At 45.1% G+C, this 27,813-nt stretch overlaps 2 protein-coding genes and 1 long non-coding RNA gene across 13 annotated transcripts in view; 1 reads left to right on the forward strand and 2 right to left on the reverse strand.

Moving 5' to 3' along the window:
* The first annotated feature begins 184 nt into the window (after window positions 1–184).
* ELMOD3 (ELMO domain containing 3) lies at window positions 185–22,084 on the forward strand. 4 transcript variants are annotated; one of them, XM_074196366.1, is made up of 14 exons: window positions 185–296; window positions 670–897; window positions 3,944–4,013; window positions 4,372–4,876; window positions 11,380–11,457; window positions 12,569–12,638; window positions 15,563–15,631; window positions 16,515–16,606; window positions 17,610–17,733; window positions 18,083–18,205; window positions 18,781–18,911; window positions 19,912–19,988; window positions 20,608–20,735; window positions 21,146–22,084. In XM_074196366.1, exons 4-14 carry the CDS (start codon window positions 4,823–4,825, stop codon window positions 21,352–21,354), a joined length of 1,155 nt encoding a protein of 384 aa, XP_074052467.1. In that variant the 5' UTR covers window positions 185–296; window positions 670–897; window positions 3,944–4,013; window positions 4,372–4,822; the 3' UTR covers window positions 21,355–22,084. The 4 variants fall into 4 exon arrangements, with proteins under 4 accessions (XP_074052467.1, XP_074052457.1, XP_074052473.1 ...); XM_074196356.1 differs by lacking the exon at window positions 670–897; XM_074196369.1 differs by lacking the exons at window positions 185–296; window positions 670–897 and adding an exon at window positions 302–386.
* Window positions 8,671–16,783, reverse strand: LOC141495274 (uncharacterized). Of its 2 annotated transcripts, XR_012470720.1 has the most exons (4): window positions 16,212–16,783; window positions 15,517–15,843; window positions 11,818–11,904; window positions 8,671–9,072 (listed from the first exon to the last, which is right to left on the reverse strand). It is a non-coding gene; the product is annotated as an uncharacterized LOC141495274 (long non-coding RNA). The 2 variants fall into 2 exon arrangements; XR_012470718.1 differs by having other exon boundaries at window positions 8,671–11,904.
* Window positions 22,085–22,538: 454 nt separating the features above from the next.
* The window catches only part of CAPG (capping actin protein, gelsolin like), a 43,843-nt gene continuing 38,568 nt past the window's right edge, over window positions 22,539–27,813 (reverse strand). For all 7 annotated transcript variants that reach the window (XM_074196424.1, XM_074196382.1, XM_074196411.1 and 4 more), the window contains 2 exons: window positions 24,894–24,982; window positions 22,539–24,328 (listed from right to left, as the gene is read on the reverse strand). In XM_074196424.1, the coding sequence (XP_074052525.1) occupies window positions 24,263–24,328; window positions 24,894–24,982 (155 nt within the window). In that variant the 3' untranslated portion in view covers window positions 22,539–24,262. The remainder of the gene's footprint in view (window positions 24,329–24,893; window positions 24,983–27,813) is intronic.

The raw sequence follows: 27,813 nt of genomic DNA on the forward strand, positions 1-27,813 counted from the left end.
CCCGCCCCTCCGGGGCCGGCTGCCACGACTCCACCGAACTTTGCACCGCGGCCCCGCCCTCCTCCCCGCCCTCCCACCCCCGGCGGGGATTGTCCTCCACCGGGAACCGTAGGAAGGTCTTGCGAAGCCTGCTGGGAAATGTAGTTCCAGGCGGGCCACGTGGGCGGCTCACTGCGCAGGTGCCGGCACCGCAGGGGTTGAGCGGAGGCGAGGCGGCGGCTGCATTGAGGCGATTCGGGGACCCCCGGGAGCCCCGGGAGCACCGGGACGCCAGGCGCCGTCGGAGGCCGCGGCAGGTAGGCCGCCGCCTGCCCCCGGGAGTTTCCCTTCCTGGAGAGCGAGCGTCAGGTTGATACAAAGTATCCAGGTCGATGCCAAGCATCCAGGTTGATACAAAGTAACCCTTCTCCCTTTTCCCGCTGGAAGGGAATTCAGGAGGGGGAGGGGCAGTGGCGTCGGGGCCCCTCTCAACTTGGGCGCCCTGGCCCCGATTTTCGGCGGCCGCAGCCTGGGGACCCTTTCCCCCAAATAAGCTAAAGCCCATGGAAACAGAATTCAGCAAACTATTTTCAAAAGCAAGTTTGTGCTTAGCTGTGCCCATGGGGTCTCCCCCTCAGGCTGAGCTCTAGGAGAGTAAAGAATGACTTGGCTTTTCTTTGCATCTCCCAGCCCTGGAGAACAGGGAGACTAGGATCTGGCAATCCAATGAATCTCCCTGACCTCATGGTCGTCTTCTTCGAGAATGAAGGACAAGCATCCTCATCCTCTTCATCACCTCTGTATCTTGTGCAGTGCTGATTCCAAAAGACAACGGAAATCCATCCCTGCCTTCAAAGAATTTCCATTCTATTAGGGGCAAATACGGATAAACAAGATACATCAGAAGGCACATGAACAGTTGAGTGACTGGCAGGGTTCTCCTGTGGAAGATGGCATTTCTTGTAGGAAGTTAGGGAGTGTGGTGAGATGCTTGTCCTGCCTTCTCGAAAAAGACCCTGACATCAGAGAAGCGATGCCGTGACAAACACAATTGAATTTGATTTGAGTGAGGGGGTACTGTGCTGCCAGCCTCACTTTCTCCTCCAGAGTCATCTGGATCCAGTGCCCAGATATGGCGCAGGATGACTAGAGATGGCTCTGGATGCGAGGCAAGCAGGGTGAGGTGACTTGTCCAGGGTCATCACATAACTAGGAAGTGTCAAGTGTCTTAGACTGGATTTCCCCCTCCAGGGATGGTGCTGTATCTGCTGTAATACTCAGCTGCCCAAAGCGGGGCTGAGGTGAGAGGGAACAGCCTGGGCAAAGGTGTGGAGGTGGGAGATTGAATGCCAGTAGCAGACCAAAGGGGATGTGGAGGGGAGAGATGTATAAAAATTCTGGAAATATTGGTGGGCTGAGATGGAAAGTTAGTTTGTAAAAAGCTTTCTGTGTCAAATAGAGGAGTTTCTATTTGATTCTAGAAGTTATAGGAAGTCAGTGGGTTATATTGAATAGTGAATGGCATGGTCAGGAAATTAGCAGCTATGTGGAGAATGGATTGGAATAGAGAAAGACCTGAGACAAAGAAACCAATTAGAAGGCAGTAATCCAAGTGTGAGTGAATGAGAAAAAAAAGGAATATAGAGAGATGCTGTAGAGGCATTAAAGGTTGACCAAGTATTTTACCTAAATTGTCTCATTTTACCCATACAATAACCTCAGGAGATATTGACGTTTTGCAGAGGGAAAACTGAGGCTTAGAGCTGAAGTGACTTGCACATTGTCACATAGCATGTGTCAGAGGCTATTGTCCCTATTTCCCAGATGGGTAAACTGAGGCTTAGAGCCGAAGTGACTTGCCCATAGTCACAAAACTTGTGTCAGAGGCTATTATCCCCATTTTGCGGATCGACAGACTGAGGTTTAGAGAGAGCTGAAGTGTCTCGCCAATAGTCAAACAACTTGTAAGTGTCAGGGGCTAGTTTTGAACTTGGGCCTTCTTGACTCCCAAGTTCAACACTACCCACTAGGCTATGATGTCTTTCTGTTCATTTGAAAGATCACACCATCTAAAACAATGCCTTACACATAATAATGGATGGTATTTATTTGAAAATGACTCTTGTCAGGAAGGGCAAAGTGAGGCCTAGAGAGCAGATAACACTTGTCCAAAGAGGCCCAGGAACTCAGCTGGGATGCTGAGCTCTTCTGTGCTACCCTCCACTGTCTTTCTGATGCATGGACCCCGCCATCTGGAGTCACTTCCTGTGGGTCCACACTCTGACTCCTACTGCCTTTGACTCCTGAGAAGCCACCAAACCTCTCCTGAACTTCATTTTCTCAAGTGGGTGTTGTTTTCAGGGTCAAAAATTTGCATTTGTTTTGCAATGCCGGTCTCTTGAGCTTCATCTTTGAACCTCTCACTGTCCCCAGCTTTGCCCCATACACAAGTATATGTAAACCTCTACAGGCTCCACCTCAGAAGTGGCTAGTGGGAATTTATGATTCTAACCCTGCCTGTTGCTTTGTTTGGTTTTCATGGGAACAGATGCCCTGTGGGGGGATTTCATACTTCACTGGAGATGCAAAACAGCCTTAGAGACAACCAGTGATAGTGTTAACCTCACCGTAGGGAAGGGACAGCAGGGATTTCTAACGTCACGCCTCCTGAGGATCATCTACCTTGGAAATATTTCCCCAGTGAATGAAGCTCAGTCTGAATGCCTACTGGCAGCTGGAGATACAGTATTTCTTATAATCCTTAGAGTAGTTCTTTGTTTTGGTGAGGTACAAAACCAGCTATTTTAATGGTTGGGATAGACCTGCAGCCTCCCAGTTCAGTGCATACCTGAAAGGAATTCTAAGGCTACTGTATCTGACCAGTGGTCATCCAGCCTCTATTCAAAGACCCTCAGTGAGGAGGAGCCCACTGGCTCTCAAGGCAGCTCTGATCCCTGGGCAGCTTTTCCTGACATCAGGCCTAATTTGCCTCTTTTCAGCGTTGCCCCTGGTTGTGCCCCCCCCGGAGGCCAACAAAACAAGAGATTCTAGAGAAAATGCTTTATAAAATTGAGCTTACCTCCGCTTTTCACAATGGTAGCGTAGCCGGCTTGGCTTTGCCAGAGACCCTGCTTCCTAGATGACCTGATAAGTGGGAGATGGATGGGGAGGCATATTAATATGTAAGAAAATAATCTAAGAGTGGCAGCAAGGTATAATAAAGGCCTTTGGATCGGGAGACCTGGGATTCCAGTCTTTACACACACACACACACACATATACACGTGATTTGGGCAGGTCACTTAATCTTGCAAGGCCCCTAGCAGCTCACTGAGATTATTAATCCTCCACAAGTGACAAAGCTGCCTACGCTGATTAAATCATGGTTCAGACTCTCCCCCTCCCCCCAATTTCATTTTAGATCAGAGGCCTCCTCTAGGCATTCTTGGCCACGTACTCCTGTAAATAAAACAAGTTTAAGCACTGCCCCCAAATACATGTATTTTTGCAATTATTTACATATACTCCTACTACTCTAATAATTATGTACATTGTTCAGTATGCATCAAAAATAGACATTTAATGAAGATGAAATACCAGTTGATCCTAGAGCCAATAATGAACTGTCATTTGATTGTATAAAGGAGTGACCCATGCATTAGTATGAGCGGTGTGTGGGATCTGGATTCCAGGAAGGAGAACCGAGTTCAGGAGGCAAAAGAAGAAGCTATTAGTAGTCTGGGGGTGAGGGACTATGTCAGTAGAGAGAATGGGGTAGATACAAGGTATAGGGGAGGTATAATGATCAAGATTTGCCAACTGATTGGATGTTAGAGGGGAGGGAAAAGGTCGGGTAGATGTGACTGAACAGAAACAGGAATTGGGAAGAGGGGAGTTTATGAAGGAAAAATAATAAACTGAGACCACTGACACAGCATACATCCATACTTGCTTATCTTCATAGCGCACTCTGTCTCAGTGAAAACCAAAAGGGAGAAGATGGTCTTCCTATGAACACCTACTTCAGCCATAAGGTAATCTGGGGGAGGGGGAATCATTGTGGGAGAAGGGTTGGTCAGGGAGAGGAACATGGCTAACTCAGCTGCTGCTGCAGGTTGTAACTGACCTGAGGAGACTACGCCAGATGCAAGAGGAGAAAGATTGGGAGGAGGGAGTCATTGGGAAGAAGTGGAGTAAGGGAGTGTTGAGGAAGGGCAGAATGGAATTGTATTGAAGAGAGTGTATTGGTTAGTACTGGAAGGTGAGGTGAGGCCTGTCGTCCTATCCTCTTGGTCCCCTCTTGGAGGGATGCCTTCACCTACTGGAATTACTGGTCCCCTCTGTTAGAGACCACTGTGGTAGATGATAACATGGGTTTGCTTTTGATTACAGGATTGAACCAATAGCACCAACCACTGCCTAGGACTTTGTTTGCAACACAAGAAAGCCAGCTCTTCACGGGGCCTCGTTTTGTACATGGAAACATAACCTGATGTTCATACTAACAGAACAGAGGGAGAATCAATCGCCAGTTCCCTTGGATCTGAGGGCCCAGATTCTCCATCTGCAGAAGCAGCTTGGCCTTGCGGCACAGAAGAGCCAGCAAATCTGAGTCACCAAAGTTAATGCAGCTTTTGAAATTCCAAGAGAAAACGGAGTCTCCCTTTTGACTTCTTATGAGTCCTGTTCTTCAGCCTCAGTCTGCATGACCAGTGAAAAGATGGTGGCCTTGATTCTTCAACTGCCACCTGTGGCTTCTTGATTTCAGGCCTTGCCAGAAGTTTTGGACTGAGCCGTGTTGTACTGAGTTCTTGAAGCTTTCTTAAAGGAATTCTGTTGAGACATGAATGAAGAACCTTGCTATTCCTCTTTTGGGGAAGAGAGAGAAGATGGGCAAGTAAGTGCTGTTACCTGGGGACCAGAGCATTAGAGAATATTATCTTCACATTAACATTCACTTCCCATAGGGAAATTTAGAAATATAAGGGGAAAGATGTATAGTATCCTGACTGTGATTCATCACATTTAACCCCTCTTCCCATCCAAGAGACTCTTCCATTAGAGGAATTTACTGTTTACATCCAAGTTCAATTTATCAGACATTTAGTGGACATCTGATTTGTGTAGATTGCTGTGCTAAGCATTGGGGAAGAAATGAAATTTAGGTGTGACATAATTACTGCCCTGCTGAAAGTCTAGTTTTCTGTTTCTGTAGCTCTCCTACAAGTTCATTTGGGTGAAAAACCAGAAACTTATTGGAAATATATATTTTGGTTGTCCTCTGTGGTTTCAGCTGCCATATCTCAAACATCTTCCTTAGTCTATCTTGATAATTCTTTTCTTTCTTTTGTTTTTGTTTTTGCAGGACAATGAGGTTCAGTGACTTTCCCAAGGTCACACAGCTAGATAATTATTAAGGGTCTGAGATCAGATTTGAACTCAGATCCTCCTGCTTCCAGGGCTGGTTCTCTATTTACTGTGCTACCTAGCTGCCCCTTGTCTTGATAACTCTTCAAATCTCTGGTGACTCTTTGAAGAAGACCATCAGTCACTCCTGCTCCCCTCTATTTTAAAATATCCTGATATTAAGGACTGTCAAGGGGTCACCTGAACTTGTCTTTTTGAGTGACCATATTTTTCAGAAACACTGGACTCAGAGCTTGCAGGAGGCCTTGAACGTGTCAAGGACAAAGCCCTCCCAGATGACATAATTTGTTGTTTGCATGATCTTTGGGAGCTAAGACAGGCTCCAGTCACTCTTTGCCAGGCTTGTAAAGCTCAGCCCTTGTAGATAAGGAGACTGCCAAATCTTTATGATCCCAAGGGATCATAATCCTAAGGGGAAAGAATATGGCTTGTCCCTTCAGGAGGGCTTTGTTCTTTTCCCAGATACCTAAAGGGGTAGAGATTCTGGGATCTCCTCCTTCCTCTGGCCTGCTTTTTCTAAAAATGCAAACTTCCGTATGGATTATGAACATTTCGTTTTCATGGAAGTCTTGTGAAGTTGTAATTGACTCTTGATACTGGTTACAGTCACCAATCTTGGGTAAAACTGTTTCGATGTTGCTCCAATATTTTTATTTTTTTAGCTTCTTTGTAGCAAGATAAGTGAGTTGCTCTGGTCGTCACAACTTGGTGGGGCTAGACTAGATAAAAGAGATTTCTAAAATGAAGCATAGAAAAATATAGAAACTAGGGCAGCTTAGTGGCATAGTAGATCTCTAGAGCTCCGACCTTGGAGTCAGGAAGATTTGAATTCAAATGTGGCCTCAGACACTTAATAATTGTCTAGTTGTGTGACATTGGGCAAGTCACTTAACCCCATTGCCTTAAATAAATAAAAAAAAAATTTAGAAAAAAGAAAGAAACCTCCAGGGAACTGATCATAATGCAGTCAGGGGGGTTGGACCAGACAAACTATGAAATTCTTTCAAGCTCTAAGTCTATGAAATTATCATTGAACATATATTAAGAGCACTCTGTACCCTGAAAATCAGAAAACAGTCCCTGTCTTCAGAGTTAGAAAAAACTCCCATTATCTTAAATTCTCAAGTAATAGACAGTGACTTAGAGGAGGGAAGGAACAGCCATCATGTATTATGAACTGGCCAGATTGTGTCTGGAGTGTCACATTTAGATCCATATGCCATGCTTTATTTAGGAAGGACATTGGCAGGTTGGAGTGGGTCCAGATGGTGAGGGAACGTGAGACTGCCTGGGTGAACATTGATTGAAGGAACCAGGGATGTTTAATCTGGAGGGGGAGGGGAGGGATGGGAGGCCAGAAATGATAGTTGATCCAAATATTTAAAAGGCTATAAAAGGGGGAAAGGAATTAACCTAATTTTGCTCGGTCTTGGAGGGGAAAGTTACAAAAGTGGAGACAAGGAAAATCTTGTAATTAGAGTTGTTTAAATGTTGAACGAGTTGCTTCAAAAAGAGAAGGCTTTTCAACCCTGAAAGATTTCAAGGGTAGATTGGACAGTCAGTAAAGTATGTACATGATATGGCAGGCACTGTGCCAGTCTCTGAGAATGCAAAAAAGAGATAAAAGAGCAGTCCCTGCCTTCAAGGAGCTCCCAGTCTAATTGGGCAGAGAGCATGCAAGCAAGCTAAGGAAAGAATAAATAGGAAATCACAGGGAAGGTAAAAACTTAAGAGGATTTGGAAAGGCTTCCTGTAGAAGGTGACATTTTAGATGGGACATCAGCAAAACCAGTAGGCAGAGGTGAGGAGGGAAAACATTAGAGGCATGGGGGACAGTCAGAGGAAATGCCTGGAATCAGAAAATGGAGAGGCTTCTTTGTAGAATAGTAAGGGATCCAAGCATCTGATAGCCAAGTGGTGTGTTGGGGAGTAAGGCGTAGGAAGACTGGAAAGGTGGGAGAGGGGTAAGGATTTTGTATTTGATCTTGGAGGTAATAGGGAGCTATTGAAGTTTATTGAGTGGAGGTGAGGGTGACATGATCAGACCTGTGCTTTTGAAAAATCGCTTTGATGGCTATTTGGAATATGGACTGGAGTAGGGAGAGACTTGAGTCAGGTAGATTCACCAGCAGGTCAATGCAGTAGTCCAGGCATGAGGTGATAAGGGCGTATACCAAATGTCAGATAAAAGAAGGTGATATGTTCAAGAGAGACTTTGCAAAATAAAATTAGCAGATTAGATAAGGAGAAAGAGAGATAGTAATGAGTCAAGTTTGGAAACCTGAGGGACTGGGACAACACTGTTATCTTCAGCAGTAATTGGGAAGTAGCTAAGTCCATTTGGGGGGACAAGGTATTATGTAATCAGTTCTCAGCTGTATCTGGGAGCAACATAGCTCTTGGAGCCAGAAGGAACTGAATTCAAATTTGACCTCAGACAATTTATATTTATTAACTGTGTGACCTTGGGCAAGTCACTTAAACCCATTGCGTTGCAAAAAAAATAGTACTGGGGAGCTAAGTATGGTGGGGTGGTGGGGTGTGGGTTAGAGAGAAAAAGAGTGAGTTCTGTTTGATATCCTATTTAAGATGTAAAGATGAATTGTGTGAAAGAGAATCAGAGATGAGGCTAGATTGGAAATCAGCAGAACTTGGGGCAGGGTAGGTAGATTTTCGAATCATCAGAATAGAGGTGGTAATTAAATCCATGGTAGCTGATGAGATCTCCAAGTGAAATTAGAAGAAGAGAACCCAGCACAGAACCCTAAAGAATACTCTTATATGGCAGCATCTGGAGGACAATACAGCAAAAGAGAAAGAAGGAACAATCAGAGAGGAGGGGGGGGGAGGAGGAGGAGGAGGAGGAGGAGAGGGGAGAAAGAGGGAGAGAGAGGGGGGGAGAGAGAGAGAGAGAGAGAGAGAGAGAGAGAGAGAGAGAGAGAGAGAGAGAGAGAGAGAGAGAGAGATGACCTGAAAAAGAAGTAAGGGGGGGAGAGGAAGGAGCAGAGTGAGTGCCTAGGGTATCCAAAAACCTTTGAGGAAGGAAGGGAAGTGACTTGGAGGTTTGTAGACCACAGCTACAGTTGGTCAGTCTTTATTGTCCTTGCATTCTGTATTTGTGTATTGGCTTGTTAGTAAAATTTATTTGTAACTTCTGGTATTTTCATAGTCAAAATGATGAAGATGTTTTTTATTAAAAATTTTATTTATTTTGAGTTTTACAATTTTTCCCCTAATCTTACTTCCTCCCCCGCCCCCCCACAGAAAGCAATCTGTCAGTCTTTGCATTGTTTCCTTGTTGTACATTGATCCAAATTGAGTGTGAGGACAGAGAAATCATATCCTTCAGGAAGAAACATAAATTATAAGAGATAACAAGATCAGACAATAAGATATCAGTTTTATTTTCTAAATTAAAGGAAATAGTCCTTGGACTTTGTTCAAACTCCACATTTCTTTCTCTGGATACAGATGGCACTCTCCTTTGCAGACAGCCCCAAATTGTCCCTGATTGTTGCACTGATGGAATGAGCGAGTCCATCAAGGTTGAACATCACTCCCATGTTGCTGTTAGGGTGTACAGTGTTTTTCTGGTTCTGCTCATCTCACTCAGCATCAGTTCATGCAAATCCCTCCAGGCTTCCCTGAAATCCCATCTCCTGGTTTCTAATAGAACAATAGTGTTCCTTGACATACATATACCACAGTTTGCTAAGCCATTCCCCAATTGAAGGACATTTACTTGATTTCCAATTCTTTGCCACCACAGACAGGGTTGCTATGAATATTTTTGTACAAGTGATGTTTTTGCCCTTTTTCAGAAATGATGAAAATTTTGAGTTGTCTGACCTCTTTCCAGCTGAGGTCAAATGAAATGATAACTCTTGATTCTTATTTCGGCTCTATAAACATTATTGTCCTTTTTTGCGGTCTGTTTGGAGTCATGCTGTGTCACATTTTTTGTTGTAATTTAAAATGGACCCAAACACGGTTCTTTAATGCTGTCTACAGGGTGGCTAGGTGGCTCAGTGGATAGAGCACCGACCCTGGAGTCAGGAGGACCTGAGTTCAAATCCTCCCTCAGACACTTAATAATTATCTAGCTGTGTGACCTTGGGCAGCCCACTTAACCCCATTTGCCTTTCAAAAACCTAAAAAATAAAATAAAATAATGCTGTCTACTGTTCCTAAGTAGAAGACTGGGAAATACCTTATGGAGAAAGTATATAGTGTGTTATGAAAGCCTCATTTGGACCTGGGTGTTCCTGGCTCAAGGGCCAGTGCTCTGTCCACCACCCAGCCACCCCTACTATTATTACTATTTTATTTTATTTTGGGTCTTTTTTCTTTTTTTTTTTTTTTGGTTTTTGCAGGGCAGTGGGGTTGGGGTGGCTTGCATGTCACACGGCTGGGTGATTGTTGGGTGTATGGGGCCAGATGTGGGCCCGGGTGCTCATGGCTCCAGGGCTGGTGCTCCATCCATTGCACCACCTGGCCATACCTACAATTGTTACTGTTATTTTTTTTATTTTAATTTTTTTCTCTCCCCTTTACTTTATTGCTCAAGCAAGTCTATATTCATAGGGGGAGGGGGTATTTCATTTACTCTTAAACAAGAATATTTTTTTAATGTATAAAAAACATTTGTACAAAATGAGAATAAATATTAAATTAAAAAAATTTAAAAAAAACCCCAAAAACATGAATTACAGTGCAGTTGGTCCGGAGTTCAACAGTAACGATATGATACAACCACAAAAAGAAAAAGAAAATCCACCAATATGTCCATGGGGCTGCTCTGGAAAATACTTAAATCAATGTTGTGACCAGAATTCACAGAATTTGCTCCCAGGAGCAAAGGTTTCATATTTGCTAATTCATTGTTTACCACGACTTTATAGAACATAATTAGCATGAAGGGTAAGAATCAACTATACTAGGCATATACTTTTGAATGTAGGGCAGAGGTGAATAGCCTGAGTGACAGATAGCTGCAAGTGACTGCTAGTAACCCAGGAGTTCCCTGCCTTGAACAGTGAAGGGAAATGAGTGAAAGTTCAACCAGTCTGGGAAAGGTGACCTAGACAGCTGGAGCCCTAGGGGAAGCCAGGTTACAGTGACAGACAGAAGATGGAAGGAATGGGAGAGGAAAAGATTTAGAATAAGGGGAAGTGTATTGTCTATGGAACAGGCACTCCAGAGGGCACAGTGGAAGGTGGGTGGGATTTGACTGGAGTTTTTCAGGGAGGAGGAATCAAGGGATGGGGAGGGGCAGTAGGGTTTGGATGATGCTCCTTGTTCAGCGTGATTGGGAAGTGAAGGATGTGCTGGGTGAGAGAATGTTCATCCTTGAATGGAAACCACCACCTGTTAGGGATATTACATAGAGAATTACTAAAGTCAGATTTGAATTAGATGATCCTTGAGGTACTTTTCAAATCTGAAAGCCTGTGATTCTCTGAACAGTCCATTTGGGGAAACAAGATGTTATGTAACCAGTTCTCAGTTGTATAGTACAAACAGTAAATACTTCCCCGGAGCTCAGAGGAAGGAATCAGCAGTGTGTAGAGAGGATGTTGTGGGGAGGTTCCTAACAACATCAGAATCTGAAAGTGACTTGTTTGGAGGGGAGTCTGTAGGATGTGGAAAAGAGCACTGGTGTTGGAGGCCCCTGCTCCAGTCTCTACAGCTCTGCTGCTTGCCATCTTTGTGACTTTGGACAAATCACTGAAACTCCTGCTTCAGTTTCCTTATTTGTAAAATGGAGATGTGGGATGTGAGGCAGCTCTGTATCTTTCTCTTCCCTTTTTTTAGTTACCTTCTCAAAAGTTAATCTGTTTTAAGGAACCCTGGAGTCAGTATGCATTGGGATATACACTTAGAGATATTAAACTTTTAAATCATTTAAATTAGGGTTCACACAGGCATGGTGGACAAGCCTTGGAAACCGATCCCTTTCCTTACTTCCTTTAGGTTATGAAAATGTCTGTTGAGTCCTCTCTGCAACTTGATGCACAAGGCAGCTTCCTTCCGGCCCTCAGATGTGTTCCTGTATGTATCTCTCTACCTGCATTCTCTGCTTGTGTGTCCCCTAGCTCTCCATACTGTCACTTCATTACTATAAGTCATCTAAGCTTGGAAGATCCAACTATCCGTATTTCAGGTTTGACCTCGTCCCTCAGGAGTTGGGCATCTGTCCCTCTAAATCAAGGGACACTTTGGGGGGAAAATATTTATTTTATTATTAACATTTGCCCTCTCAGCCCTATTGTTGACTCTTGAATTTGTGATAGGAAAGCAAAGTCCCCACCCTTCAGATAACAATCTCAAATAATATTAAGAAATGGCCACTCCCTTAAGCATTGTTGACGTGGTTTAGGGCAAAGTACAGTGACCCAAAAATGAACAGACCTTTATTGGATCCTGACTCCTGAATACAAACTGCTCGATCACGCCACGGAGAGAGTTGCAAAACCTTTCTTATCTTCAGATCCATATCTGTAAAATAAGATTAAGACTTTCACTTCCTACCCCAGAAGGTTTTGAGAGGATGGCATCTCGTCAGCCTACAAATACTAGACAAATATCAAGTTTTAGAACACGAGTTGGGATGCTTCATTGTCTTAGCATGAAAGGAAGAAGGGCCAGATTATTTAAAATAAGGCCTGAGGGCGGCTAGGTGGCATAGTGGATAAAGCACCAGCCCTGGAGACAGGAGTACCTGGGTTCAAATCCGGTCTCAGACACTTAATAATTACCTAGCTGTGTGGCCGCGGGCAAGCCATTTAACCCCATTTTCCTTAAAAAAAAAAAAAGAAAAGAAAAAACCTAAAAAAATAAAATAAAATAAAATAAGGTCTGATCTGGAATTGAGGTGAGATTACTGTTTCTCAGCTGACTGGAAAGCCTGGTGGTCATCATCAGTGTAGATTAAACTTCTGTATAAGGCCAAAAAGATACCTGGGACTTCTCTGAACTCTGACCTAACAGTTTTCTGGCAATTTCATCTTTTCTCTGAACCTTTCCTTCTGAGCCCCAGGATATGGGACTTGAAAACCTAATGTCAACAGAGCATTTTAATGAATAAAACTTCTTTAAGAGGCATCATTGGAAGGAGGTAGGCTTGATTTCCCCTGATAGTAATGGTCTCTGTTTCCTGCAGCTCTCCACCCTGAAGTACCAGACAGTCCTGCAGACTCTGACAGAGGAAGGCAGTGGATTAGAACCAGTTGGTGAGCCTTCTTTCTATCTAGCCCCAGGCACATTTAGAACTTTGAGTCTCTCTGTCAGGGTGAGAATGGCCTCATTTTTGGTTCTTCAGGCTTCTCAGCATTCCTCTGCATGGGTCTCTGGTTCAGGAACGAACACCAGTTGAAAAGTGTGGAGAGACATGAGGTTTCAGACCCCACTAGGACCATGGCAGATCTTGGAAGTTTGGCCTCCAAAGAGCTGATGTTCCTCATTTGTGTTTCTCTTCTGCTCCCTTTCAGAGGATCCTCGAGGTTTAACTTAAGCAGAAGACCCAGGCTCTGCTTCCAGCTTCTGCTATTGATTTCCTAGATTATTTTGAGTAACTTTAAAATTTTCTGTCTCTGTTTCTCAGTTGATGAAATCAGAATAATGATATTTGCCATCCCTAGCTTGATAATTGCTGTGTGGAGCAGAGAGACTATCTCAGAAAGCATTTGGAAAAAAAAGTCCTATGCAAATGTCAACGTTATTCTGGTTTTTTTTTTTTCCTTACTTTACTGGGTTATTTTTTTCAGTCACCTTCCCTGGACTTCATTTCCTTTGCTGTAAAAGAGGGAGAATATTTACTTTTTTATCTCCTAGGGAGGGAGGAAGGGAAGGTGGGGGGGAGAGAGAGAGAGAGAGAGAGAGAGAGAGAGAGAGAGAGAGAGAAAAGAGAGAGAGAGAGAGAGAAAAGAGAGAGATCAGAGAAAGTTTACTGAATGAACAGAATAGTTTACAGAGTATTAAGAGAAAAAAAGAAAGATTTCAGTTGGGGTTGAGATTTTCTTTATTCTGGCCTTTCTACCATGATGCCAAGTCAGATTATTCAGGGACGGTTTCTCCCAGGGGCAGATAGGTGGCATGATGGGTGAAACACCGGCCCTAGAGTCAGGAGGACTGAGTTCAAATTCGACCTCAGACACTTGTTAATTACCTAGCTGTGTGACCTTGGACAAGTCACTTAACTCCACTGCCTTGTAAAGAAAAAAAGCAAAGCCCACTCTCTTCCCCTTGTCCTGAGAGTGGTAGTGAGGATCCACTTTGCTAAACTTCCAAGGTCTGCTGTGGTCCCAGTGGAGCCTGAGTCCTCATGTCTCTCCACACTTTTAAACTGGTGCTCATTCCTGCCCCAGAGACCCATGCAAAGGAGTATTATGAAGCCTGGAAGAACAAAATGTGATGAAATTTGTGGAAAGGGTCACAAAACTTGAATGCTGGAAAGGTTCTCAGGACCATCTAGTCCAAACTAGGCCTGAAAGTGAAGCCATGCTCCAACATGGTTAGCTTTTTTGGGCACCTCCCATTCCAGTGTCCATGACATCCCAAGGTGGCCCAGTCCATCTCCTTGAGCTCCAGGAGTCAGATGGAGGTTCTCTGAACACCAAGCCTATGAGGGTTTCTTTGCCACATTCACACCCTGCTCCTTAGTTCTGATATCTGTTCTGGAGAGCAAGTCTCATCCTCCTCCTGTGAGTGGCCCCGCCTCCCAAGTAGTTGAAGACAATTATCACATCTCCCTTGCCCTTAGCAAGTCTTTTCTATAGGCTGAACACACCCCACTGCAGAGGTGGTGTGACTGGACCCAGGAACTACTGTATTAGCGCTAGCTATTTCACCTCCTAATAAATAAAACATCAGTACAGAGTCCCTGGGACAGTCGACTGAAGATCTGGGCAAATCACAGAACCTCCCTGAACCCTGATCTCTTCACCTGAGAAATGAGGTGGTTGGGCCAGAGGACTGAGGTCCTTTCCAGTCTGACATCTGTATCATCTGAAACTTCAATTCAGTTCCCTTTCCATGTTTACCTTCAGTTCTCCCAACACAAACCACCAGCCTTTTTGACAGCACCAATGCCACAAATCCCTTTCCTGACTCTTCTTGTTTCTTTCCCTTCCTCTTCTCTTTCTTTTTTTAAAATTGTATTTATTTAAGGCAGTGGGGTTAAGTGACTTGCCCAAGGTCACACAGCTGGGCAATTATTAAATGTCCAAGGTTGGATTTGATCTCAGAACCTCCTGACTCCAGGGCTGATGCTCTGTCCACTGTGCTATCTAGCTGTCCCTTCTCTCTTTCCAGAAGAGTTTCTGTTCCTCGAGTGTCTTTGTCCTCTCATTTTGGTATCTTTGTGGTCCCACAGTTGAAAATTTAGAGGAGGCACAGTTCCTTTCCACCTTAGCAGAGGCATCTATTCCTGCCTTCTCTCAGCTTTCCTTGATATCAGCCAGCACTTTCTCTTTGGCTGTGGTCCCTACATATATCACAAACCTTCAGCCAGACCAAAAACTGCTGAGGGCCTTCCTAGGGTCTGGAATGTTTAGGGACTTCCCACCACATCCTCTGCCATTCTTTTGCACCAGCAGACCTCCACTACTTCTCTTTGCTTTTCTCAGAGGATTGTGACCTTTGCCATTTCTCTTTGATTTTCTCAGTGGACCAGGATGGAGCCTAGCAGAGCCCTCTCATCTCTCTGGCAACAGCAGAAAGGGATGCCCCCCCCTCAAGAACTACTGTTGGCAGAGATGGTTGATTGTATCTCCAGACTTTTAAAAGCAAGACACTAAAGTTTTGTGTCATCATAATTATTCCTTGATAACCCTCTAGAAGGCATAAAAATACCCCCTTTGAAAAAAAAATCAGTTGTAGTATAATCCTCTGCTCTGGATGCACAAGGAAAATAATTGTTCAGCCAGCTTCTGATCATTCTTGTGGGAAGAGACATGACTCCATAGACATGACTGGGGAAAAGACTGAACAAATTCCTGTCTAATCCAGTGATGGAGAGACCTCAAACCAGGGGAGGGAGAATGAATTAAAGGTGACCTTGCAGCCCCCCAAAGGCCCTCCTTTTACAATACGGCAATAGTGTTGACTTACTCAACAATTTAGATCTTTAGTTAGAGGCTTGTTCTCATGATTGCAGATGACAGTCCGGAGATGCTCAGAGCTCAAGAGGAATGGGAAGCAGTGGAAAATATTCAGCCAGGAGCAGGTAAGTGAAGGCACTATGGTCCTATGGGCAGCCTCTCCAGAAGCCACCAGTTACAGGAGGCTGTGGGTTGGGGAGACAAGGCTGCTTCCATCTTTTCATCTTTCCTCCACAATTTGATGACTTAGATCAGAGATTCCCCAAGAGGGATCTGTGACATGATCACGTGATTCTAAATTATTCCATGGCAGTAAAGATGCTATGCAGAATTGTTCCTGTATTTAAAAAAAAGGTTCTCAAAATCAGAAAGGTTGGAAGTTATTAAAATTAGGACAAAATTCTCTTCCCCAAGTTTCAGTCTCCCCATCTCTCCAAAGGGAAGAATGAATAATCTTTGATTCCTACCTCAGAGTTGTGAGAATGAGCTAGTGAATGAGCATCTCAAGTATAAAGATGTTCTCCCTGCCTGGCTCCCCATGGAGCCAAGAAGCCAAGGAAGCCCAGAGTGACTTGGGCACTCCTGCTGTGCCTCTGGCTAATAGCCGTAGGCAACCCTTTGAAACCCTGGAAAGTGGGAGGGGAAGCCAGGGCTTTCCAGGGGAGAGAGCACCCCCAACCCTGCCCTGTAAGTTCTAAAACTCACCTTGAAATAGATAATAACCTAAGTCCTTCTCAGCGAATACTTCCTTGTCCACTAACAGCTTGTAGGGTGGAGAAGAGGGGAACACCAAAGACAAAGTCCCTCTTCCCTGGCCTAAGGTCTGACCTACTGCTCTAAGTCAGACAAGGAAATCGGGGGATCCTTTCATCAAGTGAATAGACTGAGGGTGGCCCAATGGTCCTTGCGTGTTGTCAGTCCTCTGGGGTTTTGCCACGTGAACTGTTAAGCGTAGGTTGGTGGATAAGACTCTGGTCCAGATGAAGTTGGCGATCCTTTTGTCCACAGGTGGCTGGGAGAACCCAGAAAGGTCCGTGCAGCTGATTTCCTTCAATGAGGCCCTCCAGTACTTTCAGACTGCTGACCTCTCTGCTTGCAGGGTACAGCTGTGATGTGGGTTAGGACTGAGGCGAGCCAGCTTCTCTTCAAGCTCCAAGTTTCCATCACAAGACCCGGGGAAGGCAGCCAGGCAGGATGAAGGGCATTCTGTGTGGAGCTGCCCCAGAATTGGCCCGCAGGCCCAGAGGGAACAAAAAGTCAGCTGAGGCCTTCTAGAATCTGTGGGGATGGAAAAAAATAAACCAGTGACAGCTGAGCTCCTGGGAGGCTCCTGAGTTCCCAGGAGTAGGCATTAGAGAAACAGAGATTTCAGACTTGACCTTCCCAGGAGAAAGGGAGTAAAAAGAGCCTTTGAGAATAGGGGTGGAGTGGCGATGGAGGAGAGCTGACTGGTCAGGAACAGTTGGGAAGGGCCGGCATTCTTGGGCCCAGAGAGAACTGTTCCATGGATACATTGGCCCCTCCTGTTTTTAACTTAGAAGACACATCGTTGTGATGAGGGGCCTGTGCTTGGTTACCCCCACTAGGCTCTGACTTCAGAGGAATCGTGTTTGGACTCCTGATTCCTCACTTATACCCACTCCCACCCACAGCTCAAATGAATATGCTACCAAACCTTGTCTTTCTCATCTACTTTGCAAAGAAAAGAAAGAAACCCATGGAGCAAACTTGTAGGAAAGCATATACTAACACATACCTGCCCATATGGGGTATTTTCCACAGATGCTTCTCAGCAGCCACAGGAGGGTATTGAGATAGTCTTTATTCCTGTTTCCAGAAAAGTCCAAAGTGCCCGATGCAGAGCAGTATCTGGTAGGGCCTGTGCTTGGGTGGGTGGGGGGGTTGGTTACAAAGTGCATAAGACTTGGATGGTTTCACACCTTGACATTCACCAAGAGTCTTAGAGGTCCTTTCCCACTTTTCTGGCCCAGCGTCCAGATCTTTGGTGGGGTCTGGGGACCCCACCAAGCGCTTACTTCCTGGTAAGTAGATTTGATTGTATCTTGGATTTCCTCCAGCCCCTTTCTTCTTTCATTTCCTCAGAAGCAGATCCAGTCAACAGTTCCCCATAGAGGGCTCTCTTTTCTCTTTCATTGCCTCTTTGGACCCCCCCGGCTGCGTGATGGCCTGAAGGAGGAACGGGACTTAATCCTGGCCATTGCTCAGTGTAAGTGGCCGCTGTATGGAGCCGGGACCTCAGTATGGCGTAACTCTCTCTAGGGTTATGGGAAAGTCCACTTTACCCGACTTAGATCCCTGTGAAGATGAGTGAGGTCCTGGTTGTCTCCTTCTCTCCTGTCAGATCTAAATACTGGAGTCCTTTTCAAGTAGTTAGAAGGGATGTGGGGGGTGGCAGCTTGGGAGGAAGATGGATCTGCCTCAGACTAGGCCTGGCCCCAGATTCTGTTGAAACATCTCAGCTTACAGCTTTATAGTTCTCCTCCTCCTCCTTGAGGAACTATTATGAGGAGGAGGCATATAGGAAGGAAAGAGGTTTTCTGTGTTTTATGAGATAGGCAGCCTAAATCATGAAGACCCTGTGCACAGCCGAGTCCTTCAGACCATCTATAAGAAGCTCACAGGTTCCAGGTTTGACTGTGCCCTCTATGGAACCCATTGGGAGGATCTGGGCTTTCAAGGTAAGAACCTCAGAGAGGATCAAGCTGAGAGGGCTCTTGTGATCTCTCCTTCAGGACCAACCATGGGCCTGAAGTGGCAGAGCCAAGGCACAGCCTGGTGAGATGGGTGGTGAGGGGGGGAGTGCCATAGTGTGGAGCCTAGAGGGTGGCAGTTACTTCACCCTCTGGGTCATGGGTTAAAAAGCTTAGTCATTTATCTTAACTGGTCAATTGAAAAGATTTGTACAGGACTTTGAACTTTTCCTTTTGATTCCAAGTAAGAACACACCAAAGCCATTTGTTCATTTTGTCTTGGTCTGCAAAATTAGGGGGAGGTTGCTCCCAGATAATTGAGGGAGCCAGATTTGACCCAGTATTTGCCACATGCCCATTATCATCTTGAACTATGCAGAATAATTTAAGGAATGGCACTCTGGAAGAAAGCCCTCCATCCTGGGAGTCACCAAGGGCCCTAGTGGATGGGGGGGTAAAAGGGGATCAGTGAGTTCCTGAGTTTTGTGATTCCCAGGAAAGACCCATCTTCCAACTTCCTACTGCACTGATCACTCCACTTTTCTGATGTTTTTTTGTTGCAGGAACCAACCCAGGCACAGACCTTCGAGGAGCAGGCTTCCTGGCCCTCCTGCATCTGCTGTACCTTGTGATGGACTCAAAGACCCTTCTGCTAGCCCATGACATTTTCCGACTTTCCCAGCACCATATCCAGGTATGGCTAGCCTAGCTGGCCTGTGTTTAGGTCTCTGTGGATATCCTTCCATACCCTAACTGGCCCTGTGGCTAGTCCTGCACTGAGTGAGGGTTCGTGACAGGCTGCTGGCCTTGGGTTGGTGGTCTCACTAACCCCAGACATGAGCCTTTCACGTCCCTGAGTTAATATTCCATAATAGAATTCCTATTTTTTTTTCAATTTTGCAGGAATCTTTATTCTCTTACCCCAATAGGGGGAAGTGAGAACTTCTCTCTAAAGTAAAAGCAGTGTCTCAGGTCTCACACAGTATAGCAGATCTGAGAACTCAAAAGCCCACCCTCTGCCCAAGCTTATTCCAGTTGGGGATTGTCAAAGCCTGGGGAAGGCCCTGGGGTGGGGTGGCCAGGGCCCTCTCAGACATGCTGACCCATGGAGGAGCCCAAGAGTCTTCCCTTCAGCATCCTCTACTTTTGTCGAGAGCCTAGCTCCTGTTGCTTCGAAGATAAACTGGGACCCCTTGGAAGCACTTCTATCCCTCCTCCCTTCCCACTCTCCACCACTCAAAATCCCACCCTGGCTTGAGAGGTCAGCTACAGTGCTGGGTCTTCTCCCTCCTCCTCCTCCCTCTCTCTCCCCCCAGTTATTTTACCTTCACTCCCATATGTTTTGTGTTTACATTCCTGTGGGCATCTTCTTGGGGTGAGGATATATTCTATGCTTGACTTTGGTTCCTAGTGCCTTGATGCTCCATTGATTGGTTCAGAGAGAATGGGAAGGTTAATGTGACTGGGAAAAGTGTTTAGAGCCATCTAGAAGGAGGCATAGAAAAAGAGGGATTGCATTTTGCCCCCCCATTTCTAGGGAGCAGCTGAACATTGGGTTCACGTTCCACCCTAACAGATGGAGCTCGCAGTAGGGGTGGGGGATGACAGTCTTGGAGGGATTCTGGAATATAGAGGTTGGGAAAAGGCAACAGAGAGTTGGCACAGACCTTGACTTGGTGTTATTTCTGTTCCAGCACTTTCCCTTCTGTGTGATGTCCGTGAACATCACTCGAATAGTGATCCAGGCCCTTCGGGAAGAGTGTCTCTCCAAGTGAGTCCCCAGGCTGTTCTCATGGAATATTAACTGGCTCAAGGAGACTTGGCCCATTTGGGGTCCAGGTGGCGAGACCATCCCTTCTCCCCCTCCAGCACCAGTCCTTAATTAGTTTATGAATTAGGGGGCCAGGGTTCAAACCCCAGCTTTGCCATTTTGTATTTTTTTAAATTTTATTTTATTTAAGGCAGTGGGGGTTAAGTGACTTGCCCAAGGTCACACAGCTAGGCAATTATTAAGTGTCTGAGGTCAGATTTGAGCTCAGGTCCTCCTGACTCCAGGGCTGGTGCTCTATCCCCTGTGCCACCTAGCTGCCCCCCCTTAATTAGTCTATGGTTGAGTCCATGTTTGCCCCTCGGCTCAGCCTCGCTCCTGAGCAGAGCCTTCCTTTAGCATGGGTGAGAACACTGTAGGCTCTCCAGGCTTGGCACTAGCCCTTGCCAAGCATCACCTGGAAAACCTCAGAAGACGGCCCGGGTTTGGGACTAGTTGGATCAATGAATGGTGGCCAAGACGTAGACATAGAATGGGAAGGAGAGTGCTTCTGGAGGTTCTCCCTGGCATTGGCAGGTACTATAAGAGTTAGTCACTCCTTATCTCCTTCACCACCTTATAGAGAATGTAATCGCCAGCAGTCGGTGATCCCTGTAGTGAACAGCCTCTATGCAGCCACCTTCCTCCGCCTCGCCTACGTCTGGAGGACTCAGCAGAAAACCATTTTAGACTCCAGCTTTGTTCTGAAAGGTGTGTGCCAGGCCACTGGGGTCTCCTTCATCCCCCAGGGGGACCCTTCCCTTCAAACCCTTTAGTCTTTCTCTGCCTTTACATTTTCTCAAGGTAGTTCACCAGATCTGAATTAGATTTCCTTTATGATTGGGGTCTCTTAGACCTGCCTTCTCTACTGTCTGTACCCCACCTTTCTAGCTTGGTCCCCAGCATGTCCCAGTCCTCCTGTCATCCCTGGTAACTCTGAAAGGACCTTTCAGCCATCTTTTCTTGAAGCTTCCTGTTTGGGAGCACCCAGAACCTCCAGAGTCCAGGAATATTTTCTCAGGACTCTTACCTTCAGGGTCCTGGACTTCCCAGCTGTGTTGGCCAGCCTAGAGCCTGATTTGGATTGGATAAAGGGGTCTCTCCACCCTTGTCCATTCCAGACCTGGAAATACTGGCCAAAAGGAATCCCAAGCAGCTGCTCAGGAACCTGGACACCTACTTAACCAAAGGGACCAAAGAGCTGTCCTCGATGCAGTTCTCGGGAGCTCGGGATCTCTCCGGATCACACGGGACCCACCCCAAGGCCGACAACTTCACAGGAGTCTGTGACCTCCAACCAGACACGACCAACAGAGCACAGGCTGTCTGACTGCCGCAGCCCTGAGATTCAGATGCCAGAGTCTGAAGATCTTGGACAGGCCCGTGCAGGCCATCACCCAGGGCGAGCCTGTTAGGCCTGGTTGCCCCTTTATTGGTGAAGTATAGCTTGTAGAGGAGACAGGCCTGCCTAGTACCTTTAATCCCAGGCTGTAGGTCAGCCCCACTGGCTCAGATCATGGGATGCCCAAGCAGCAAAACTTAGAAATGGACCCACTTCCTGTGGACCATTTTCCAAGCTTTCTATGCCCAGCCTGAGTAGCAGAGTCCTTGCTTAGTCCTTCAGGGCTCCTGCATGGACTTTTTCCACTTTGCAGGGGATGGGTAGAATAGAGCTAAGAGCCATGACGCGTGACAGTGAGCCGACTACCAGAAGGCTCATTGCCTGGACACAAGGGATTTCCAGGTTCAACATGGCTCATTGAATAGGAGTAAAAAAAAGTTTGAGCCTGAAGAGAAGTAGGATAGAAGAGAAGGGTAGTAACAGCAGCAATGCCAGGGGACAACACCCTTGGAAGTAGCCTGGCCTGGAAGCTTGCCTTGGTCCCCTCCATCAGGGCCCTGGGCTTCCTGATCCCCATTCTCTGCTGCCCAGCACCACCATGTGACTGCCAGCTTAAGCGACTGGGCTAGAGATGGCCAGGCAGAGGAAGGACCAGCATTCACACAAGTAGTTTTCAAATAAAAAAAGATTGTCAAATTTTAGGATCTCGCAGAATTTTTATTTTTCTTTCATTAATTTTCTTAAGTATAGTTAGAGGTAAGTGGTAGCAGCAGCACAGAAGGGGAGGTTCAGTACCAGAGGGAGATTGAAGGCAACGTGTTCACGGCTAGGAGATCACTTGGTCCATTGCTCTTTGTAGCTAGGGTCGGTAGGGGTCTTGGGGAGGGAAGGGTTCGCCTATTGCCCTGGTCAGCATGAACTAAGTCAGCCCCATTAGCCCTCCACAATTCCAAAGCCCCCTCACTTAAAACCAGGGACCCAAGAACTGCAAAGAATGAAAAGGGTGAAGGAGTACCCCTTCCTCCTGTCCTCTCCCCGCGTTTTCCTCCAGGAACTAATGAGATAGGCCACTCCCCTCGGAGAACTTGGCTAGAAATGCAGAGCAGCTTGGCTGGTATAGGCTTTCCCTTCTCCACATCATCTCCTGAAGTGACCATCTCTTAACACCCGGGGTGGCTCTACCATTAAAAACTGCCCTCCTGCCCTTTCAAACAGAAACACTGTCAACCTTGGAATTTTCTCCAGGCTGACATGAACTAGTTTTAAGTTCTAATTTATCATCTCTCATTCTTATTGGCCAGGGCCTTACCAGAGCAGCTAGAACCACAGAGGGCCCACTCAGAAGTAATGGGATTGGAGAAGCTTGGAGAAAAATGATAGTTTATGCTTACTCTTCAAGGACTGTGTATGATCTTTACTCAGCCTCTTAAGTCTCCGTGTTCTGTTTCCGTGGGACCCCTTTCACTTGCTGAGATGTCCTGTGTCTCCCTGTCCAGACAGCCCTCCCACAAGGAGGTTAAAGTGGAAGCTCCTGGATGGCAGGCATCTCCTTGGTGGAGAGCACAGTGCTTGGCTTTGGGGAGCTCTATTAAATGCTTTTTTTCTTCATTTGCTTTGGTGACAACTCAAAAATAAGAGTGAAGTACCCTGAGGTCACCTCATATTTGTTGAACCTCAAATGGTTACAATCAGTAACCATTCTCAGATTACAGAAAGATCCAGCTGATCAGTATGAATCTTCTAGATGTAGGACTGGTTCTAGATTTAGGGATTAGCCTGCAGCACAGGGATGGCCATTTGGCATAGGGTAATTTAAGTGAAAAGATGACCCTACTGAATGGAACATTTTTGTTTCCTATGATGGTCCTGTTCATTGGGGCTCTTGTTGCTGCCTATTTCATGGGTGTCATCATCACCCCCACTTCTCCATGGCATCCTGTATAATAAGACCTTCTGGAAACACATTTGAGATGTGGACTCCTAAAAGTTTGTGGGGGAGGGTGGACTTGGAGACTACTTTGTCCATATCCAAGGAAATGGAGAGAAATTGAAACTCGCCCACTCTTTCTAAACTAGTTAAAGACTGGGTCAGAACTGGAGCCCATGTCTGTGTGATGATGCCTTCCTCCGGCTTTCTCTTCCCAGAATACTTAGAAGATGTGACTCTCAGATAGGAAGACTTGGTTTTTTGGAACACTTGAAAAACCAGACCATTGGTTTGTAATGGAATTGTATGGGTGGCTGATTATCTCCCAAGATATATTCCATCTGGGACACATCCTAAATCTTGGGGAGCTTGCCACAAGTTTATCTCACTTGGGAATGTAAAACCAAACCAATTCTCACTATGAAAATGGTACCAAAACCTGAAAAACTGGATTTGCTACCAGTTCTTCCAATTGCAGAAACTTTTCTGTCCCACACCAATTAAAGCTCCCTCTTATATTCTGATGGTGGCCTCGGGTAGAGGGTGACAGAGCACCCTCCCCAGTCTGCTCAGGTTGTAATTGGTCCTGAGCCTTGAGGCCAGAGATGAACCTGAACCAGAAGCCAGACTCCCAGGCCCGGGCATGTGCAGTGCCTCCTTTGCCTAGTTCTCAAACCCATAGGCTACCCTTTGCTACCTGATGGAGAAGGAAATAAAGCAAGGCTTAGTATCAGGATTGGTCAGGACCCAAGGAGAGGTGAGGGGACAGAATAGGTCCAGTTTGTTTCTTTTAATTAACTCCAAGATGACTAAATACAAGAGTCTGAGAAAAGGAAGCAAGAAGGCACAGGTGGCTGTGGGGCACAGGGTAACCATTGGCCAGCCATGGTAGGGCAAAGTATAAACCAGAGTATAATCAATGGTTAAAGGGCAAGGAAAGCAAAGGAGAAGGGGAGAAAATGGGAATGCTCATTTCCAGTTTTTGAAAAATTGCTTGAAGATGGGGCTCTCCCGACCCTGGGGCAGAATCTCCACCTGCAAAAACAATGAGAATGCTTGAGTGTGTTTACAGCTATACTTCTAGCATGAGACTAGGGGATCTTTAACCAGGTGATTTTTCCTCTCCCAGCACTACCCTCTTTGCCCAATACTCTGGCAGGACTGACCAAAGATAATCCTAAAATAATCCTAAAATTTGGCCATCCACTCAGAATCTTCGTTAATAGACTGTTCTGAGGCTAACTTAGATTGGGGGACAGTGTCATTTAAAGAATCTATTTCTATAAACGTTATTTGGAATGAAAACAGCCCATTGGAAATTTGCAAAGGGAGCTTTTGTTCATTAAAGTAGACCTTGTTTTGTTCCTCATATTAGGAATGATGATTAGAATCTTGTTTACTTAAATAATAAAATTATAGTTCTGTAAAAATATTCTATAGTTTCACCGATTGAGACTGCCCTTCCCACTCAATTCTTCTAAGTTAAGGGAACTTGCTTGTAACCTAACAGTTCCAAACTGGAATGGGAGATGTTCCAGGAGACAGAGGTGAGGGACCTCCTAAGAATCATTCTTAGAGGCGATGGGGAGGAGGGCCTCACCTGGGTATTGGGGGCATACCGCATCCGGGAAATGAAATCTTCTGCCACTTTTAGAGCAGCTTGTCGTTCTTTCTCATTGGCTTTTCTCCCTGGATTGGAGAAAAGATTAAAGAAAGGCTCAGCCCTTGTTCTGGCAATTTCAGGGGTTCCAGTCAGATCTGTAGCTAAGGAATAACTGAAACTAAACTGTTAGGTCAGTATACTGAAGGCCATAGTCAACCTCACAGCACTCCCTCCAGACTATTCTAGGTCCAATGGGCCCCTGTTAGGATAAATGTTCTTCCAAGGGGGTTCTTGTCATAAGCACATGAAGTGATTTCCAGGATCTTCTGTTCAAAGATCATCTTTTGAATAGCTAGCATTTATTAGGCATTGACCATGTATCACAGTTTGCTGGGTTCTAGCAATAGAAAAACAAATCCATCCCAGGAAATACAAAAGATGCAAAATGGAGACCAAGGAATGGGAATGGTGAGTACTAATGATGGGAAATCCAGAGATGCCAGGGGAGTCATATTCCAAGAAGAAGAAGAAAGAAACGCTCACCCCATGGGTCCTCCTCCTTCCCAGGGAGGGACAACCTGGGCTAATGTGTGAAGGACTGGAAGTAGGATGACACCTAGGGGCAACATCAAGGAAGTCAAGTTTCCTGGAACTTAGAATTTGTAAGAGGAGGTTAGAACTGGATTGTGAAGGTCTTCCATTGCCAGGGCAGCTGAGCATTCAACTCTCCCTTTGAGTTGACACTTTCCTTTCTAGGTATTGCCTTTTTCTCCTCTTCCTTGACTGATCTAGCTTCTACTCTGAAATCAAATAGATATTGGTGGACTGCTCTTTATCATCATGCATGATCTTATTTCCATGATCAATAACACAAGATAGGGCCTGAGTTAAGGGGGCAGAAGGAAAGAAAGAAAAGGAAGGTTGACCTGGGAGACCTGTTATGGACAATGCCACTCTCATCTAGAGGAAAACAAAACAAAACAACAACAACAAAATCTGAATGGACACTATGTTCGCTTTTTAAAAAACTTCTCTTGTGTTTTTTCTTCTTATCCCATGGTTTTCTTTTCCCCCCCTTAGTCCTCATTCCTCATACACTTTGAAAAACATATTAAATGCAAATGTATTTGTATAACCTTTTACCAGACTATTTACCACTGAGGGAAGGGGGTGGGAAGGGAGGGTGGTAGAAAAATGTATGCAAGTGGATGAATGTTGAAAAGCTTTCACATGTCATTGGAAAAAAAAAGAGAAAGAAGGTCAAATACAAAAAATGCCTAGGAAGAAGTGACAATTTTAGTAAACTGGTGAGCCTTAATTTGTGATGTTTTAAGGATTTAAAAGCACATTATAAACACTTTTATCTGCAATATGACCCTGGAAGGTAGGTGCTGTTATTATTTCTATTTTACCACCTCTGTATTTTATAAGTCAGCCTTCTATCCACCATGATCCAGAACTTGTCTTCTTCAGCATTCTCAAAATCCCAAATTAAATAGAATATTAAAGTTCTTTGCAGATTCACTGTGTATTCCCTGTGTAAAGTATGTCTTTTTATTTGTCTTAAACTAGCCCTCACACTCTAAGATAATAATCTTGTCTTGTTACACTTTCCTCCCCTCTCTATACTTGTCGATCCAGTTACTCTGACCAATTTTGTATTCTGTACACACAATTTGTCTCCCATTTTAGTGATTCTATATTGGCTGTCCCAAGCTTAGAATGTCCTTCCTTCTTACTTCAACCTTTTCTGGCTTTTCCTTCAAGAAGTAACTCAAATCCTACTTTCTCTATCCCTTGCCGTCCACTTACATTGTCTATCTCTTGTGTGTCTCTAGGTATTTGCATGTGGTTTCCCCCATTAGACTGGAAGCTCCTTGAGGGCAGAAACTATTTTTGCCTTCTTTGTATCCCCCCAACCCTGGGGGAAGTGCCTGACTCATAGTAGGCTCTTAATTGTCAACTTGATTTGAAGGGTATTGTCAAGTTTTTCAAGTGACATTTGCTATAATAAAACTCAGGATGTAGCTGTGAAGACCTTTCCAGGTTATCATGTTCCCATGCAACCCTCTGTCTTCCCTAAAACTTTTTTATAATGCAGTGAAGGGCACTAAAATTTCATGACTCTTTTGCTGTTTGATGTAAATGTTCCTTTCTAAAACTTCCAGTTTTTTCCGTCCATTTAAAAATGTTTGATGCCTTCCATGAGAACATAATTTGATATATATTATAGAAGAGACTCATGGCTCATGCTTGTAGACTTCTAGTTCACACATATGCTTGTGGACTGGTGGGGACTGATGGGTTCAGTACCAATTTCAATGTCTCCAGCCTCTTCCCAAATCCCAAGTCACTAATAAAAAATGCTAGGGCAAGAGGGCCAAAGGAAGTTCTACTCCTCATACCACCCCCAAAACAAATCCCGAAGAGAAGAAAAATGGTTTTTAAAGACACACCAGAAAATAAAATATCCATTAATATTAAATAATAACAAAGCATAACTCTGATACATTTTTTAAAAAATACCAACTGCAATAAGCTAATAATAAGACAAATAGCTTACGAAACACTTCAAGGTTTGGAAAGCACTTTTCCATACCACTTAACCTTTATAACATCTCTAGGAATGTGGCATCTTTAGGTCTCCCCAACTTGGCTTAGAGAGGGTAAGGAGATATTTCATAATCACACAGCCAGTGAGTGCCAAAAGTGGGATCCAAACCCAGGTCTCTGCCAACCCCAGGTCCAGTTCTCCACCTCCTCCTCTATGCTTTCTCTTTGGACTAAAAAATTATAAGTAGGACTTCCAGCCAAGATGGCAGAGGGAAGACAAGCAGAGTTCTAAAGTCTCCTGATCTTTCCCCATCTATGATATGAAACAAGCTTCTTAACAGAAATCTGACCCACAAAACCCAGG

The sequence above is a fragment of the Macrotis lagotis genome, chromosome 1, assembly GCF_037893015.1.
Source record: "Macrotis lagotis isolate mMagLag1 chromosome 1, bilby.v1.9.chrom.fasta, whole genome shotgun sequence".
NCBI classification, from domain to species: domain Eukaryota; kingdom Metazoa; phylum Chordata; class Mammalia; order Peramelemorphia; family Peramelidae; genus Macrotis; species Macrotis lagotis.